We start from the raw sequence: 17,583 nt of genomic DNA on the forward strand, positions 1-17,583 counted from the left end.
CACGGTCACAGTGACAGTTATTGTAGTAACCTTGTCTAATCAAATATTTAAAAAACACAAGCCATAGTTTATGTTACTTTGTTGAAAGAGAAATTGTCCATGGTCCGTAGATGACCTCATCAAGTAATCTGGTTTATAAATGGTATACAAAACACCATTTACGATTTAAATATAAACATTAAGTGTTTGATTAAACTGGTGCTATGGGACTGGATGGTAGCTTGCATATAGCATTGTCTTTCTATAAGAGGCTAGATCAAGCACACCTGTACCATTGTTGCTTTTTCGCGTTTGGCGGCCTTTGAGATTTCCACAATGTAAGTAAAACTATACATAAAATACAAAACTTCAAAATACCTGTTGAATACAGCTCGTTTTATCTCCATTATATATCACAGAATTTAACACGTTCTCTTCCTCAGTTTCTGGGTTATTATAGATACGTAACATTTGAAAATCCACTAACAGGAAACTACCAAGGTCTACTGACACAAATTTTAAATCGAAATGGAACACAGTTCTAATAATATCGGTTTCTATCTGATCAAACAAGCACTCGAGCTGTTGCTGATTATCTACAAAAAAAGTTAAATCATTGAATGAAGTACATCAAAGTGAAATAAGAATATGTTAAATAAACAAATTAATATCATTATAAAATGCAATCTTATAACAATATTGATATAGACTGATCAAGTATCTACTTTTAGAACAAACAGAATAAAATACATCTACAGAGAAAACCTCTGTCTAGCTATAACCACCTAACATCATCAGTATACCATTTTGACCCAATAAATATACAGGGAAACTCTAAAAAGCAACAGAAATATTGGTTTATAAAAGGAGTTTCTATCTCGAAATTGCACTCTAGTCCACGTATAATGACTTAAATATCGATGACAGGACTTTTTGTAGTTATTAACGCATACATTATTACAATTTGTCAATCATAAAAAAGCAGTGCTTAAATGTTACTGACCTAATATATGATAATATCCAGATTTTCTATACCCAGCTTCCCATACATCTTGGCACGAATCAAACACCTTGTTGTCACAATTTAATTCGTCTGTTCCATCTTCACAATGCTGATACTCGTCACATGTTAACCTCAACGGTAAACATTTTCCAAAATCACAATGGAAAGCTACTCCTGGTTGGCATTCATCTAGGCAAATATGATGCGGTTAATATATGTATTTTGTGTGAAATGAAATGGTCTGTCTTAAAAGTTTAATGAATTATTTTTATTTACAATGTATTTATTTTTTGGTTTGACTTAAAAACGGTGATAATTTGAAATTATTCCTACAACCCTATAAACATTATCATAGGTAAACTGCAATTTATGTTTATGTTTCTATGTAAGTCAATTAAGAATATTATGTATTGTTTTGATAAATATAATTATTTTAAGCAAATTTGATATATTTATGTTAAATATTACTTGATGTCTTAATATACTTGTACCTTTTCACACAATCATTTGTTTTCGTAACATTCATTTGTCACTGGTGGTTAGACTTAGCTTATACTTAATGTCTTACATGTCTTATATAATCAATATTCTTCTTCTTCCCATAAGTTTTAAGCCTTATGTAGCTTACATATCCTGAAACTTCGTTCTTTGGATGCCTCCTTAAGTTCTAAGTTTTAGCTTACGCTTAACTAAATTAACTACATCTTCAAGTTTTGCATGCTTATCATGCAAAGTCACAATTTGCAATATGTTATATTAACCATCATTTCAAGTCATTGAAAACACTTTGAATTAGAATTAATAAAAGGAAAACATTGAATAAACAAAACCTTAATATAAACAAAACCCAAAACAACAACTTACCACAAGCCTTCTCGTCAGATCCATCTGTACAATGTCGAACGGCATCACAACGATGCTCCGAAGCAATACATGGACCATTGTCACATTGATATTCGGACAATATCGAACATTGTTCAAATTCTTTATCAAATATACATGTTTATCAATATATAAATCAAGATACAATTTAGCAATTGAAGGTTAAATGTGTAAACGAACAAAGTACTTAATGACATACCTCAAGGGAAAGAAATAAAATTTACTTTAGTGCTGAAACTGCGAGATTACAATGAAACATACAGTGAAAAAATAGAATAAGATTGACAATCTAATCATATCCATTTTTCATTAATTTGGATTTAATGAATCTCTTAACAAGACCCATAAAATTGGGAATAATAATGTTCATCAAATTATACAAGATTGTCTGCCAATAGTGCCTACACGTAGATATATTTTTAATACTAGGCATCGGAAAGGCAATTTATTCAAATGTAATGTGTTTCGTGATGTTCCGTTTCGATTTATTTACGAGCAAACATCAATAACACTGCACACCATTCATAAAAATTCCCGACAACGCACAGAAGGACGCTGACTGAACAAATTTTTGAAACCCTAAAGAAATGAAACAGTAGGAAGATTATTTACGTCCAGTCCTGCAAATCTTTTGGAAGTCCCCGATATTAAAATAAAATGTTTCTAATTGAAATCTTGTTTTATAAAACGTAAAGTTTGAATTACAGCTTCTAAACATGATAAGTATTAACAAAAGCTGACGAACCACAATATTCGTCCGATCCGTCGATACAATCGTCCTTAAAATTACAAACTTGACTGATGTGTATACAGTCACCATCGTCACACTGAAACTGGTAGTCAGAGCAAGTTCTGCTTTCTAAAAATGTCACCAAATATATATAACGTGTCTAGCATACACAAAATGGATTACTAGTACTTAAAGATATAAATTTAGCTTAAACTTGATATTTAAATAATTGCTTTACAACCACTTTTTTCAATGTAAAGATAAGTTCTTTAAGTACAAATAGACAAGATAATGTTTAAGCTAACGTTAAAAGAATTTACGTACTACAAACTCAAATTGAATACATATCCTCATTTTAAAAAACTGACATGATTTTCTTTTGAAAAGCCTAAATTAAGTTGACCAGTAATAAGGAATGTAGCTTTAAATCATTGTTTATACATTTCTATTTTCAAATAATATTTGATCAGTAAGCATTTTCTAGATATCAATAAAGTTTAATAAAGTTTTGTAAAAGAAAAAACCAAATGTTCTGTATATTATTTCACCATTAATGCTTTTATCTTTATTTCAAAAAAAAAAAATTGGGTGTACTAGTATCCAAATGTGTCTTATTGGCCAATTACCGAAACCACCTTTTTCAATTGTTCCTTTTTTGCAGTAAGTACAGTATATAGTATACAGTAAAAGTTGTATTTTCTGTGGATCTTTGTTTACATTCTGTTACTTAAAAGATAAATTATTCAACATCTATCGCTACTTTCTTCAGATAACAACATAAACATTCATCTTAAATCATAACTTAAACATAAAATTCATGTATGTCCTTTCTAAGGAAGTAAAAATTTATTTGTTTCTGAGGCATTTATTAGCCTTTAAGAAACGTCCAAAACGGAAAGAAATTAAAATGTTGCAGGCTCGGTTTGAAGGATGGTAGTGCACATGCTAACTACCGTTTACGCCCGCTTCAGCAAGACAGATTTTGTTTAACAAAAGAAAGCTATTGGTTAAACTGACAAATGTTTGGTAATGTACAATTTATAACCACCAAAAGCACAGCATATCATTTCACAGAATTTGTTGCTTCTTTTGCACATTTTTCTTTTCTTTTGTGTGCTTTTTTTTGTTTTTTTTTGTTGTTGTTGTTTTTTTCCAGATGTTGCAATAAAACATTCCAAGCTGTTAGCAACACCTCTGAATATATTCAATGCAACTGCTGCTACTTGCAAATCAAATCAACATTTATGGGTCTCTGTTTACTCATTAGAAATGTATTCATAATTGTGTAGGCAATTAGACAAATAATGATTTCAAAGTTTTAATTTAATAGTCACAGCGCTTTGTAGAATCGTAAAAAATAGCGTTTTATGTGCTCGACCTGTTATTCAAAATTCCATGTGATTTTAAAAGATATTTATTTGACATAATTGTCATTATATACATCTTTAGAAGGAGATACATTATCACTTAAAAATTGTGTACAGCATTGGTTAAAAAAACATACAATATTCTCAAGACATTTAAGGTCATACAAGTAAATAAGACAGCGATTGCTAAACATAAAATCCTTCAGTCACAGAATCTTCTTTTAATAACTAATAAATATAAAGGACATTTAAGATAACAGGGTTCTATTGTCAAATTGGCAAAAGGGAAATAACTGGGAAAAAATGGATGACACAATTAATTAACTTATCAATATCATGTACTTTGTGGTGATAAACAGGTGTGAAAATTATGAAGTCGTTAATATATTTACTACTCAAAATTTGCTAAGGATCACTATTTCTACAGTTGGTTACTTTAGTGTATTTGTAATAAATGTAAAAATTGATTTAAAGACATTAAATATAATTAGTTAGGAATTGATTTTATGAAAATAATGACAATATAAGTTTCCCTTGACGTGTGCCTGTTGCGAAACATTGTACTCGACGAAAATCAACATTTTGGAGATCACATAGTGGAATAAAAAAATCTTGCATACCAGGAAATGGTTGACGTAGGGTGTTTAATATCGAGTATGGTTTCCGCTGGCATTAACTACGTCCTAGCATTGCCGCCGCACGCTGCTGATGAGCCTGCGGACCTTGTGATGAGGAATCTGGGCCCATTCCTCTATGAACTGTTGTTGCTTGGACGTGGCGTGAAGAAATGGCTTTCTGCAGCATATCCAAAGCATGCTCAATTAGATTTAAATCCGAGGATCTCGCTGGCCAATCCATGCGGACTATAGTTGTCTCCTCACGACATCGGTTTGTGATGTGGGATCTGTGTGCACGGGCGTTGTCATCCATAAGAATGAAATCAGGGACGACTGCACCAGCGTACGTGCGTACATTGACGTCTAAAATTTCATTGACGTACCTTACTGCCGTCAGTGTACCGTTTTCAATTATGTGAAGGTCCGTTTTTCCCCTGATCGCTTCCCGCCTACACCATGACTGAACCCCCGCCAAAATGGTTGTGTTCTGCACGCATGCCGGAACTAAGCGTTCGTTTGGACTTCTCCAAGCCCTAGCCCGTATGTCCGTGAAGTCCTCACAAAAGCAGGACTCATTCGTGAAGAGGACTGGAGTCCAATCATTTACTGTCAATGTAACATAAGTCTGCGCCTATTGCAAACGCTCTTGAATATGGCACTGTGTCAAAGTAATGCGAATTGCTGGCCACCGTGACCACAACCAAACATGATGCAACCTGTTTCTAAAATTTTGTGTGCTTACACGTTCACCAGTTGCATTTTAGAAATCGGTACGTAACGTCGTAGCGTTCGAGAACAGTTGGCGCCTGGCCTGAAGGACAACAAATCCGTTCAGGGCTTGAGTCGTTGAACGTTCCCGACATCCGGCGTGGCCCTGCAAGACATTTCCAGTCATACATTTCCAGTCATTTGGAATCGGTTCCACATCCTGGAGACAACTCCCACGGACATGGGCAACGTGCCATTGTAAACGGTCAGCCTCAAACATCCCAATACCCCTAATAATCTCATCTTCATTAAGACGACGTCCAATCAGTAGTTTTTTTTTAATTTCGAACACAGTTTTACAAAAAAAACAAGAGAAGTCTTGCTGCTTGTACACTTTTAATTGAAAGCACATGTCCATAAAACACCAAATTTCCACGGGTATGCTTTTCCACGTTTTTATCGTGCAAGGTGTACATGACAAATCGAAAAGTTAAGTAAACGATTATGAGGTTCCCGTATAGGTGTATCGTTAGCGGAAATATGATTTTAATATGATGATAATAGGACTGAAATATGCAATGTCCAAAAGGTGATCCTTAGCAAATTTTGAGTAGTATACATAGAACATGAGCTATACATTACTGTAAACATAATACAAATTTATCAACATTGTTAAAATAGAAAGTGAATTTTAAATGAAGAATCATTCATATACATAAATTATTTAGCTAATTCTGTCAACTTAACAGTACATAAACAGGAGATATTTCAATGTCAATGAAAATGTTTAAAAATTACAGACTTCATCGAGTCTATCCATGAGAAATAATGAAAGTGCAATATCTCTCAACTTCTTAAGCTAATCATACTTGTACCGTTTGAAACAGTATTCATTCTTCAACACTAAAATTATTAGTTACAATAATCTTGAAGGACAAGAAGCAGCTGTCACACCTGTCAAACGTTTGTATTAAAACTCACTTACCCTTTTCATCTCTACAATCTAATTCATCTGATGCATCAAAACAGTCAATCACTTCATCACATCTTGCAATGACTGATATCAAATCATTGGACTTGCATCTGAAGAAAGACCCGTCCTTAAACGATGCATTACCGAACGTTCTATCATCATTTTCTCCATTGTCAAAAATCATCATAGGATGAACTGCAAACATGTTAAAACATACATTATCATGTACAATTTTGTACTATATTGTAAAATGGTTCAGTGTTTTTATAGGTGTTTTCTTTGCCCCATATCATTATTCAATATCCCAAAAGATTAAAACAAAAAAGACACCTGCTACTCTTTGATTTCTACTATATATGGATGTGATCGATTGTGATATTAACGTCATAAACATGTGTACTCCGGACATTAATAAACATAAGAAATAGGACGGAAAGTAATACGCAGCGATGATTAAATGATTTTCCGTTTTAAATCAATGACGTAGCTCAGTCAAGGATGCCGACTCTTTCCTAAAAGCTGCAATTAATAGTAATAATCATTTCAAATCTAAGGGGGTTCATATGACAGTATGCCTTAAATCAAATGAGAGTTAACTTAAACGATCGGCTTTACAAATGACGTAAATAACGATGATAATAGTAAAACTTTTCCACCAGTTTAAACTCAGGTCAGCTTGAACATGCATGCAGTCTTACCAGGCTCCTCTTCTGTTCACAGTAAGTATTTTCATATTGAATTCCCTAAATCTTCGAATGACATAAACTGTTCCAAATCGCAGTTGGACAAATCCATTACACACACAGAAAATAAGGCAACGTTTTGAAATAATAATAATCAACCATATATATTCAACGTAATTACAATGACGTTTACAGCTAAGACAAAAGTTGTTCTTCTTTGCGAATATGTCACAGACAGAGTTTGAAAATGTTTTACGGATAGCTTGTATTGCTCAAGTTCATCGAGTGTGCAACGGGGTCATCATGATTTTTTCTGATGTAAAACGGGTGAAACAAATATCGAAAGTTTAATTCTTTTGATAGGCTTTGCACCTGGTAAAAATATGAAATCAATACACTCGTACGTGAGGTTTTCCCGCTATTTTCAGTAAGTTTAAACGGCCTCGCTACTAAAATATAAACACGAATAAAACTAAAAAAGACCGTAATTTTACCAGAAACATTATAAGGAATATATCTATAATTTCAATTAATATATAGCAAACACTCTTGTGTGACACATTCCCAAAGCATAGCAAACATCATACCTTAGTATAAACAACACCATATCCAAGAATAAAATTCGTCAAACCCGAGTATAAACAACAACAACAACAACAACAACAACAAAAGATTCAACGACCGACCCTAATAGAAGCAATATCATATATTGGTATCAGCAACAACATAAACGAAATTTAACGACAAACCCGAGTACATGCAACAACATACCCGAATACGAACAATCAATTTCATCAGATATGTCTTCGCAGTCAAGTTTTCCATCACATCTGAACGTTTTTGGAAACATTTTACCATTGTCACAATGAAAGTAACTGTCTGTTGTTTTAAAAAATGTTTCCCCAATTTGCGTTGGCTGTTGTAGTTCTGGATAAATAAAACTGACCTTTAAATGAATTGTTGATCGCAAATGACTGTTTACTTAAATGGCCTGTCAGCTTTTAACGCCGCTTTTTTCGTATATTGGTTTACAACGCACTAACACAGCATTGGTTATATAGCGACTTTTCAGCTTTATTGGTGGATGAAAACATCAGGTATCCCTCTATACGTTATTTCAGACACCTGAGTAGAACCATCGACGTTACGTCAGCTAGCTTGATATCTTTCGCTAGTGAAAGAATCTGAAGACGCTTTCCTTGATTGCACCTACAGAGGGATGAGGCGATTGGTTTGAAATCAACGACCTTAACCACTAGGACACGTACGCCCCCTAAAACGGCTATTCAAATTCTATTATTCATGAAATAAAGTCAAAATGTGTTTTACTGTTTCATAAGTGCATTACACTACATGTTTCATGCTTATAAAATCATGCCTAACAGCTGAAAACATAATAGTGTTGTTAAACTTCGTGCATATTGTCATTGTTCAACATTTACATAAATATACCATCTTGCATTTTGTCACATTTGAGCATGAGTGGTATGCTTCATGTTATAAGTAAATATCTGTGTTTTGCAATATATAAAATTTGAAAATGAGATTTAGTGCAGAGATATATAACAAAATAGATAAGAAACTAAAGAAATAAGACCACTACGCTTAATATGACTGAATGACACTATCTGAAGTAAAAATATATAAGTTTGTTTTTATTTTAGTCATATTTAGTTAAACGAGCGATGTTAAGAGTAAGAAAATATGTTTCCAACCTTCAGTGTCGCAAGGCTCCCATTTATCACTCTCTGTTGAAACGTCAACAAAACACCAATTGAAGCCGTAATTGTAAGGATCTCGACAGAGGTTAGAAGACGTATCGATATCATTGTCTGCAATGCCTTTGTTACTATTTTTTATTCGGTCCCAAGTTTGGCATGATTTTCCTGTAACTGTTGTATTTCTCTGTCCTGTATACTTGTCATTATTTATACAATGACGCTCTGCTTTATTTTCTGTTAGACAAATTCAAAATGAGTCTTTAACATTAAACAGGTTAAACTAAATGTTTACAACTGTTTATTTTAGGTTTGGCGTAAGATAAACAAATGCTACCAATTTTAAAATGACGTTTTCGTTAATGCATACCAAATTCATAATTTTTAACTAATAAAATCCATAATGGTTATATTTTCAAATAGACTAAATGAGTCCAGTCGCAAAAATATACTTTTCGCGATAATAAAAAACATTTAAATTAAAATCGAAGCACTTTTAGAATCTGTTCGCAGCAAAATGCATGTGTTATAATCCTTAAACTAACCCTCTACTATAACCAATAACACTTACTTTAACCCATAACACTTATCCTAACCCTTAGCTGTAACCCTTGAACTAATCTGTGTGATGTTTACAGAAACATGACCTGATAAATTCTGAAGAAATGAGTTTGTGTAAAATGTAAAATGCCGACATATTATAAAGTTTAGCCTTAATATCACACTACGTTGTTGAGTTAATATTCTTGACAATATTTTAGATAAAAAGTAAGAAATGTCAAAAATCAAATATTGCATTTCGTTAAGTACGTTTACGTAGCATTCGAAATACAAACAACGTACCATTTAACAAACAAGGTTCCCATCGTGTCTCAGAATTTGTTGTAAAACACCAAAGATGACCCATATCTCCCGGATCTCTACAATAATTAGCTGCATCAGAAATACCTTCTCCCTGTATAACACAAATTTCGTTATGATTATTTTTATTATATTTTTATCTCAATATGATGATAATATAAGAACAACATCTGATTTGGCAATGGAGAGAGAACTAATAAGGAACTTTAGTGTTGGTATTCAATGCTCATTATCAACTGAAGTCATTATTTTGCGCAAATTCAAAGTTAAGTCTTAACTCAGTCATTTTATTTATAAAAATGTTAAGGAAATACAAAAGAAACTTTTCGCGACCCATCTCATTATCAAAAGTTCTTTCCTTCAAAACACTATTATTAATGTTGTTAAGATAACGTGCCATGTAACACAATGCGAATGATATTGAAAAATATGATATGAGACGTTAAGATGAATGTTATGTTGAATAAGGCCTTGTTTCATTTGTCTTAAAATAGGAGTATGAATATGTCATTCCATCGCCGGAAACCACGGAACATATTTCCGTATATATTATACCAGCAAAAAGCCTATGATACCGAGAGTAGTTCCTGTGTCGATATTGATGTGTTTAGAATAACTCTGAAACTTAATGTCGTTTCTCAGTTGTTATAAAAATTAAACGTGAATATGCAACTGAACCAACCTTGAACACAGGTCCATGCAGCGAATGCTTATGTGGATATAAAAGGTCCCATCGCTGGCACATTTTACCAGAAAATGTTGTGCTGAGAGTGCCTAGATACTTCTTGTAGACAACACTGGAATCCTCTTTTGTAGGAACTGCAATAATTATATTCAATAAAGTGTTGATATACTCGATGAACAGATTCAATGGAACAAAGTATGTCGTTCCAATGTCAAATCTTTGGCTGGGAGTCGTTGGTTGCGTTCTATGAACGTCGCCTTGTCTTGTTTATCTTATTGTATTCTCATATTTTATTTTTCATTTTTTATTACATTTCCGGTGAATAATTGGAAAATCCGTTCAACTATCAATAACATGTATTTGCCAACAAGACGGGTATAAATTTGGTATTCACTGAGATATTTAATTTTGTACATTGTAATGGAGCTCAAACAGCGAAAGGGTCAACAGATGAAATAAATCTAGAGTTCTATATAATTTCAGTTTTAAGACTGTCAAAAAAGAGAAAAATATAAATAATTGATATTCTTAAGAAGGTTTATAAACTAACTAAAATTTGATGAAAGCATGTCAATACAAACACAGGAAAAAGTCTTACGTTTAACATTACATTCTATCCAAAAACCGTCGGTCTGTTCGCAATCAATTGCTTTCTTAGCATAATTATAGCGGCAAAATGTATTGTTGCAGCTTTTTCCAGCAATAGTGAGACTAACATTGCCGTCATATTCCGCGGATGATATCTGCTCGGGGACATCAGCCAGCTCAGTATCAACAAAGGTTGTCAACGACTTGACTGGAACTGTAAAACATGGATTCATAACTTACTTTAGAAAGTTTGTATTTGCGTTTCAAAATTATGAAGCAAATAAGAATAATCAAGGAAAATACATAAGTGGAATTTTTGATCATTTTCGGTAAAAATGTAAGCATCGTTACCATATTTATCTTTGGGATGATCATTTCTTCGAATTGTCAAGGGTTAAAAAATTGTGGAAGAAAACATCGTTAAATTTAAACATCCCTCAAAAATTGTATGAATAACAACAAATATTTGTCTGAATAAATGTATAAATTATCTTTAAATCGATGATATATAAAAAGGACTCTTAATAAACATATCAATCAAAATTTAGGGTGTTATAAAGCCGCCCTACAATTATTACGTTATGCTCCACTTTGTCATAGTTACCACTGTCTTGCCCGTCCTGATTTTTTTCACACATAATGTATTCCGCCAATTTCAAGTCACAATCCTCACGCTCCCACGTTTTATCATCATTGAATAGTTTAAAGTTCATACGAGTACAACTTCCGGTCGTTGAAGATTTCTCTGAATTCCTGTTAAAAAGATAATTATGATGAAATTATTTTTCGGATGTAAATCTTCGAAATATACTTGAAATTCTTCGTAATGACAAAAACAACAAAGAGCAGCAATATTTTGAAATAGAAAATATAATGGTCGCCTATTATGACCGATCATTAAATGATGAAAATGTTTTTCAAAATAGTCTGTTTAGCAACGGTAAATGCCTACTTACGTCCACGCTTATTAGCACGTTAACTATTTCCATAACATTTTCGAGCAAATTTCCAGAAATCCAAATATTTATACTCAATATACTCACGGTTATTTAATAATCAATAAGGGAAAGAGAACTTATAGACAACAAAAACAATAGAACAGATGTCATTGCTTTGATATATCATCGGAAGAAAATCCAAAGGTATTCTACAGCCTCGACCAGTCTAAACAATAAAAAAATCAACTTTATTTTTCTGTTTAAGCAAAATGTTTAATATATACACAATTAAGTTAGTTTCACGAAAAATTGTTTTTTATAAATTATCTTTAAAAAAACATAATATATAACCATGCTGTAAAGTATGCTGCATATATTCCGTTTCCCCACATAGCTTTATCGTTCTGTGAATTGCCAGGGATCAGCCCTAAAACACATTAAAACATTTTGTGTTAATTTAAAGATCCTGTAACACATTTTTATGGTTTTATATATAATAAATATGATGCTCAAAGATTAATTTTATCAATTTTTCAAGGTCGAAAAAGCATCATTTATCATTATTTCGACATTACAGAACTCATTATTTTATGTAAATAAAGGGAAGTAATAAAAATTAATTTCTATAAAGACTAAGTCAAATTTTTCAATAAGAAATGAATGCATATATTTCAATGATAAAATACCATGTGTACAAATATTTGCATTACATATTTAACATATTCTTCGATGTTTGAAATTTGTTTTATAAGCATAATCATATACATATATATAAAATTAAGTGTGGTATACAACCTCAGTTACAACATATAGGATATTTAAATATCTACAACATGAATTTATATTGTTAAATTCAAATTATTTTTTTATACTTTATTCAAAATATTATGAGTTACATTCTGTGAAATATTCATGCATCAAAGATATTTATTGACTAACTGATAGAATATTTACCTGTGTTACAAGCCAATATCATGTTACATAATTAAATTATCGATTAAATACTTTTGTATTTTACCATAATCATTTTAAAGCTCATATTTTATACACATTATTCAACATTACATAAATAACACATAAACTTTTGGCATTTAACTTTCATCCCGAAGAAAAAACTGTTCACCAATGCGTTTGCCACTGGTTGCATTGGGCGTGGACAGTAGTTTGCACTTGACAGTACCGTCCATGAACAGGCTCAATTAAACCGAGTCTGCAACTTTTTTTTCAATTTTGCCGTGTTGGGCTTTCTTTAGGGATTCTTATTTCTCTCTATTACTTCTCGAGGGATGATATTGAAACTGTTACCTATATTTGTATTTGCTACTTATTTTATTACTCAAACTTAAGACTTATTCAACCAGATGAAGTAAAAAAATGAAATAACTAGTAATATAGTAGTACTAAACTACTTAACCCTAAATGCTATAAGCCATTTGACATGTCATGATCTTATTTCATTCCAGAAATTATAACAAAATCCATTTATACTGGTAGTGATCTGACCCAATACTAATACTTAATTATTTACTTGCAGCTACATTGTGTTGTTGTTCTTTATAATATTTTCAGCACGTAAAGTGCTTATGAAATGCTTATGAAATTACATGTACTGATGAAGTCATTTTAATTCTCTTTTGTTTTATGGTTAACCTCTGCTTATTGTAAGGGTATTAATTCCACTACAAAATTTCCAATCATTCGAGTTAAATGAATAATGTCAATACTTAAACTACAATTAGTAATATGGTTTATCATAAAGAGTTCGAACATGTTCCAATCTTGGTTTTCCTCAGATGTATGTCTTTGTTGTTTCATACTGTTTTTTGACACATTTGTTTGTGTCCCTTGTTGTTTTCTCGTCTACGGTAAGTATTTTTACCTTTGCCCCTAGTTTTATTTCTTTAATTTACCCTCCCCTCTTCCCCGAATCTCCTACCCTCTTCCCCTGTGTCCTTTGCCTTTTTTGTGGGCTATTATTCAATCTTTTAATTATTTCTTCTTATGTATCATTTTAGTGATTGGCCTGTCTATGCTCTGCCTTGTGCCCTGTCCTGTTTTTGTTTGGGGTCCTCCTAGACTCCTTGTCACTGGTTCTTGTTGCTTGGTCGTGTGGGGATTGTGCACATTGAACGCCGCCTTTCCTTGTTGAATTTGTTTTTCATAATTATTTGTTGCACAATATGCAAATGACAGAACTATGCTACTACGTCAAATAAAAATGAAATGGAAAACATTTAAAATCGGCAAGCATTGAAAAAATGGACATGTATACATCTTGAAAACATACTTACCTATGTGAACATAATATTCAGCATCAAAATATTTTGTCGGAGGAACGTCTACGCGTCTTCGTTCACGCAACAAGTATTTAATGAATCTCATTTCTGACAGCGACAGCATTGTGACTAGCGACATGTTTCTTGTCCAACACTCTAGCCGTGCCTGATTCCAGTTGGTTGCTTTTAATATCACACTGTAGCACTTTTGAAACTTCTTTGAACACACTACAATGGGAATATGAACGCGTAGAAAGAAAAATCAGATACCTTGTATGTTGATCACTTTAATTTTATCTTAAAGCGACATGTATATTTTCAATGATATTTATATTTCGAGTAAGCACTTAAGAATTGCCAATTATTCAGCCTTATATATAGTCTGTTTGCGGCAGTTTAATCTACCCATGCCACAGGTGCTCAGCAAGATATACTTTTCGCTATTCAATCACTACATATTTTCATTGCAAATGATGAAAAGTTTTATCCAAAATTAAGGTGGCGAAAAAGTATATTTCAGAAAAAAGTCAAGGCGATGGAATATATATTAAACAGTGTACATTTATTTAAATTTATGTATTCTAGCTATATTTGTAGAGGTATGCATGTATAATAAGAATTTTCTCGTCGCAATTACTTACCATAGCTGTTATATATTACGAACATATAAATTAATTAGTATACAAAAAGAAGAAAAATAGTCTTTCAGGAACATCAAATGACAAATAATACAAAATGGTTTGTATGGAAAAGTAGATATTTAACGGTCCAAAGTTGTCTAGCTTTCAAAATGAGCCTACTCAAATCAATGCTGATCCTGATCAGAAATATACAACACCACTGAGAATAGGTGCATTTATTTGTAAAGCTTCCATTCACCCTGTACCACTTGCCAATTTTATTATTTAAGAATTTTTAAAAGGAGAAGAACTATTGACAGCAATAAGACACCGGCTTAGATGTTCATAATGTATAATTATTTCGATATACAAAATCAAAGGAACAAAAACGATGTATGTTTATGTAGATTAATCATTTACCTCCTGAATCTGTTAGCAAACCTTTGAATTTAGAATAGGCCATAAAAGTATTAAAATGATTTCAATACTAGAATACCACACTTGAGCTAACCTGGACAGACTGCACGTCTTTGCTTTATACTGTTAACAAAGGTTTATCCCCCGTCCTTTTTTTGCTTTTTAAATATCAGTCAACTTACCAAGACATTTCTTGTTTCCGATACATGGTCGCGTTTCAACTATATCTTCCTGACAATTTTCGTCAAAATATATTGAACCGGGTGTTGCGCATGTTCGTATTCTTGACATCAATCCATTTCCACACTCAGATGAGCAAGCGCCCCACTCGGACCAATTTTCTAGGCCGACAATGTCTGTCACTGGAAAAAATATGCTTTTATCCTGTATATTAATATAAACAACATCAAAACAATAATAACGATTACTAAATTGTAGAAACGGACATGCTGCACAGATATTTTTATTGTACAGAAGGCCCTGACCAAGAAAAGGAGTGTGCACAAGAGCGGTGAAAGGAATGGATGACATTGCAATAACTGTTACAGTTAACAATTTGACAAGGGAAATGATGAAAAAAAGGGCTGATACGCAAATTTTAATGACAAGAGTTTGGTGACTGTAAGAAAAATTGGGTGATACGTCTTACTATTTTGGGGTGAAAGATGTTATTCTGCTTATAAATTAAGAAGAACAACGCTGTAAACTTTATTTGGCTTTAATTTTATGCATGTACTGCAATGCTTTACAATTGAATATATAACTTATCATCATAAAGGTATCGAACGACTGAAGTCACTTCCTAAGCAAATATATTTTGTACTTGTATAATGAATTTACTCTTAACCTTAACCTGCAGGAATCGAAAGTGGTAAGCTTTTGGCATCATTAAAGAGCCATGACAGTTTGCACAATCTTGCAGCCTGTCCTGGATTGAGAGTGCTGACAGCAAATGTTTTTCGTTTTTGAAATTGTAATTCCTTTAGCTTTGAATGGACTTTTCCAAGAAAACATAGCACAAACTCAGCAGGTTAAGGAACCAATAACACATACCTAGCAGGCGAAGGGTACACATCATTTAACAAACATAAAACACCAACATACCTGAATTGTTTTTAGTACACACGTCTAGAATGGCTGGTTCCTCGAAAGCTAAATAAAAAAAATATTAAAGCAAGTAAAACCTTTGTTGGATAAGAAACTCTGAAGAACTTACAAGAACTAAATAATTATCGATTATCACAACTGTTGTCAAATTGCAACAAACAAGAGCTGTCAAGGATTTTCAAATAATTTACAAGGAATCAAAACGTCTCACAGCTGTTATCAATTCAAAATTTTCTTGAGGTTTCACCGAAATAATAAAGAAGGTATCAAATCCTCTAACAAATGTTCAATCAAAAATGATAATAAAAAGTAACATATAGAAGTTGGATTTGATATTGTGTAAATAAGTTACCTTCACAAGCTGTGCTTACAGGTGAACACTGTCGCCCTGAAGTAGACTCCCCTGGACATTTTCGTCCGCTAAATCTCTCCTCAGGATTATTACAGAGTCTATGTCTATACTGGTATCCATCACAGTGGCATTCATTTGACCATGATGACCAATAACCCCATTCACCATGAACTTAACAATGAGTAGGTAAAAAAGGTGGTGAATTATATGTTTTGTAAATGAATACTTAAAAACGCTTGAAATATAAGAATGCTAAACCGATGAAGGTCGTAGCATTTAACTTTAAAGATTTTACCTCAAATATTTTTCCTTAATCGCATAACCTTTCATTCCTTCAATTCCGTCAATTAATGCCCAGAAAAAAAATACGAACGTGTGATATATCATATCCAAAAAAGTAGTCCTCTAAGAAAGCGCTATCTAAATCTATTTACACATATGTTGTAAAAGGATATCAATAGAAGCAATGACGTTCATTCTTCAATGAGCCTGATGACCGTCTAAAATAGGCGCACAAAAACATGGTGAAGAGCAAATAATTGATAAATGAGATGCCGTTTAAAACCATTAACTATTCTTAGCTTTTAATGCTTCCCGTAGAAGTGGAAATCAAAAACATGTATAAGCTCGATATCGAACAATATTGAGATGATACCAGCAAAATATTGTTATCTACTTATTAAAGCATTTTACAGACATTTTCTTCTATCACTGTATTAAGTGATCAATGATCAATTCTTTACGATAATTAATGTATTTCATTAGCTACGGTATACTTTATTTTATATGACATGATCAGATAAAGATGAATAATTATTGAACTATGAAACTAAGAAAAAGTAGAAATACCCCTGTATATATATGAACATGACTTTCAGAGAAGCTCCCAATGAATAACGGATGGCAACATATCCCGCGTTAACAACGTAATAACAGTATATCAAAAACATTATTTAATACCACATAAATGACTTAAAAAATATGTCTTACCTGATTCAGGAGAAAACACATCTTTCATAGTATCATATTGTTGCCCTGAAAAGAAGAGTTGGCTTCCTAAATCTTTTGTTTCCATTACA

At 32.5% G+C, this 17,583-nt stretch overlaps 1 protein-coding gene across 1 annotated transcript in view; it reads right to left on the reverse strand.

Annotated features, from left to right (window-relative positions):
- Positions 1-17,579, reverse strand: part of LOC132733398 (uncharacterized) — a 42,824-nt gene extending 25,245 nt beyond the window's left edge. Inside the window, exons 1-17 of the mRNA XM_060720051.1 lie at positions 17,495-17,579; positions 16,505-16,675; positions 16,150-16,197; positions 15,228-15,407; positions 14,024-14,236; positions 12,084-12,159; positions 11,399-11,547; positions 10,805-11,008; positions 10,204-10,340; positions 9,504-9,615; positions 8,658-8,897; positions 7,714-7,869; positions 6,272-6,454; positions 2,610-2,723; positions 1,847-1,966; positions 983-1,171; positions 358-575 (exon numbers count right to left, since the gene is read on the reverse strand). Coding sequence (XP_060576034.1) covers positions 358-575; positions 983-1,171; positions 1,847-1,966; positions 2,610-2,723; positions 6,272-6,454; positions 7,714-7,869; positions 8,658-8,897; positions 9,504-9,615; positions 10,204-10,340; positions 10,805-11,008; positions 11,399-11,547; positions 12,084-12,159; positions 14,024-14,236; positions 15,228-15,407; positions 16,150-16,197; positions 16,505-16,675; positions 17,495-17,579 — 2,595 coding nt within the window. The remainder of the gene's footprint in view (positions 1-357; positions 576-982; positions 1,172-1,846; positions 1,967-2,609; positions 2,724-6,271; positions 6,455-7,713; positions 7,870-8,657; positions 8,898-9,503; positions 9,616-10,203; positions 10,341-10,804; positions 11,009-11,398; positions 11,548-12,083; positions 12,160-14,023; positions 14,237-15,227; positions 15,408-16,149; positions 16,198-16,504; positions 16,676-17,494) is intronic.
- Between the last annotated feature and the right edge of the window lie 4 nt (positions 17,580-17,583).

This window comes from Ruditapes philippinarum, unplaced genomic scaffold (genome assembly GCF_026571515.1).
Source record: "Ruditapes philippinarum isolate M1 unplaced genomic scaffold, ASM2657151v2 ctg3843_1_1_1_1, whole genome shotgun sequence".
NCBI classification, from domain to species: Eukaryota; Metazoa; Mollusca; class Bivalvia; order Venerida; family Veneridae; genus Ruditapes; species Ruditapes philippinarum.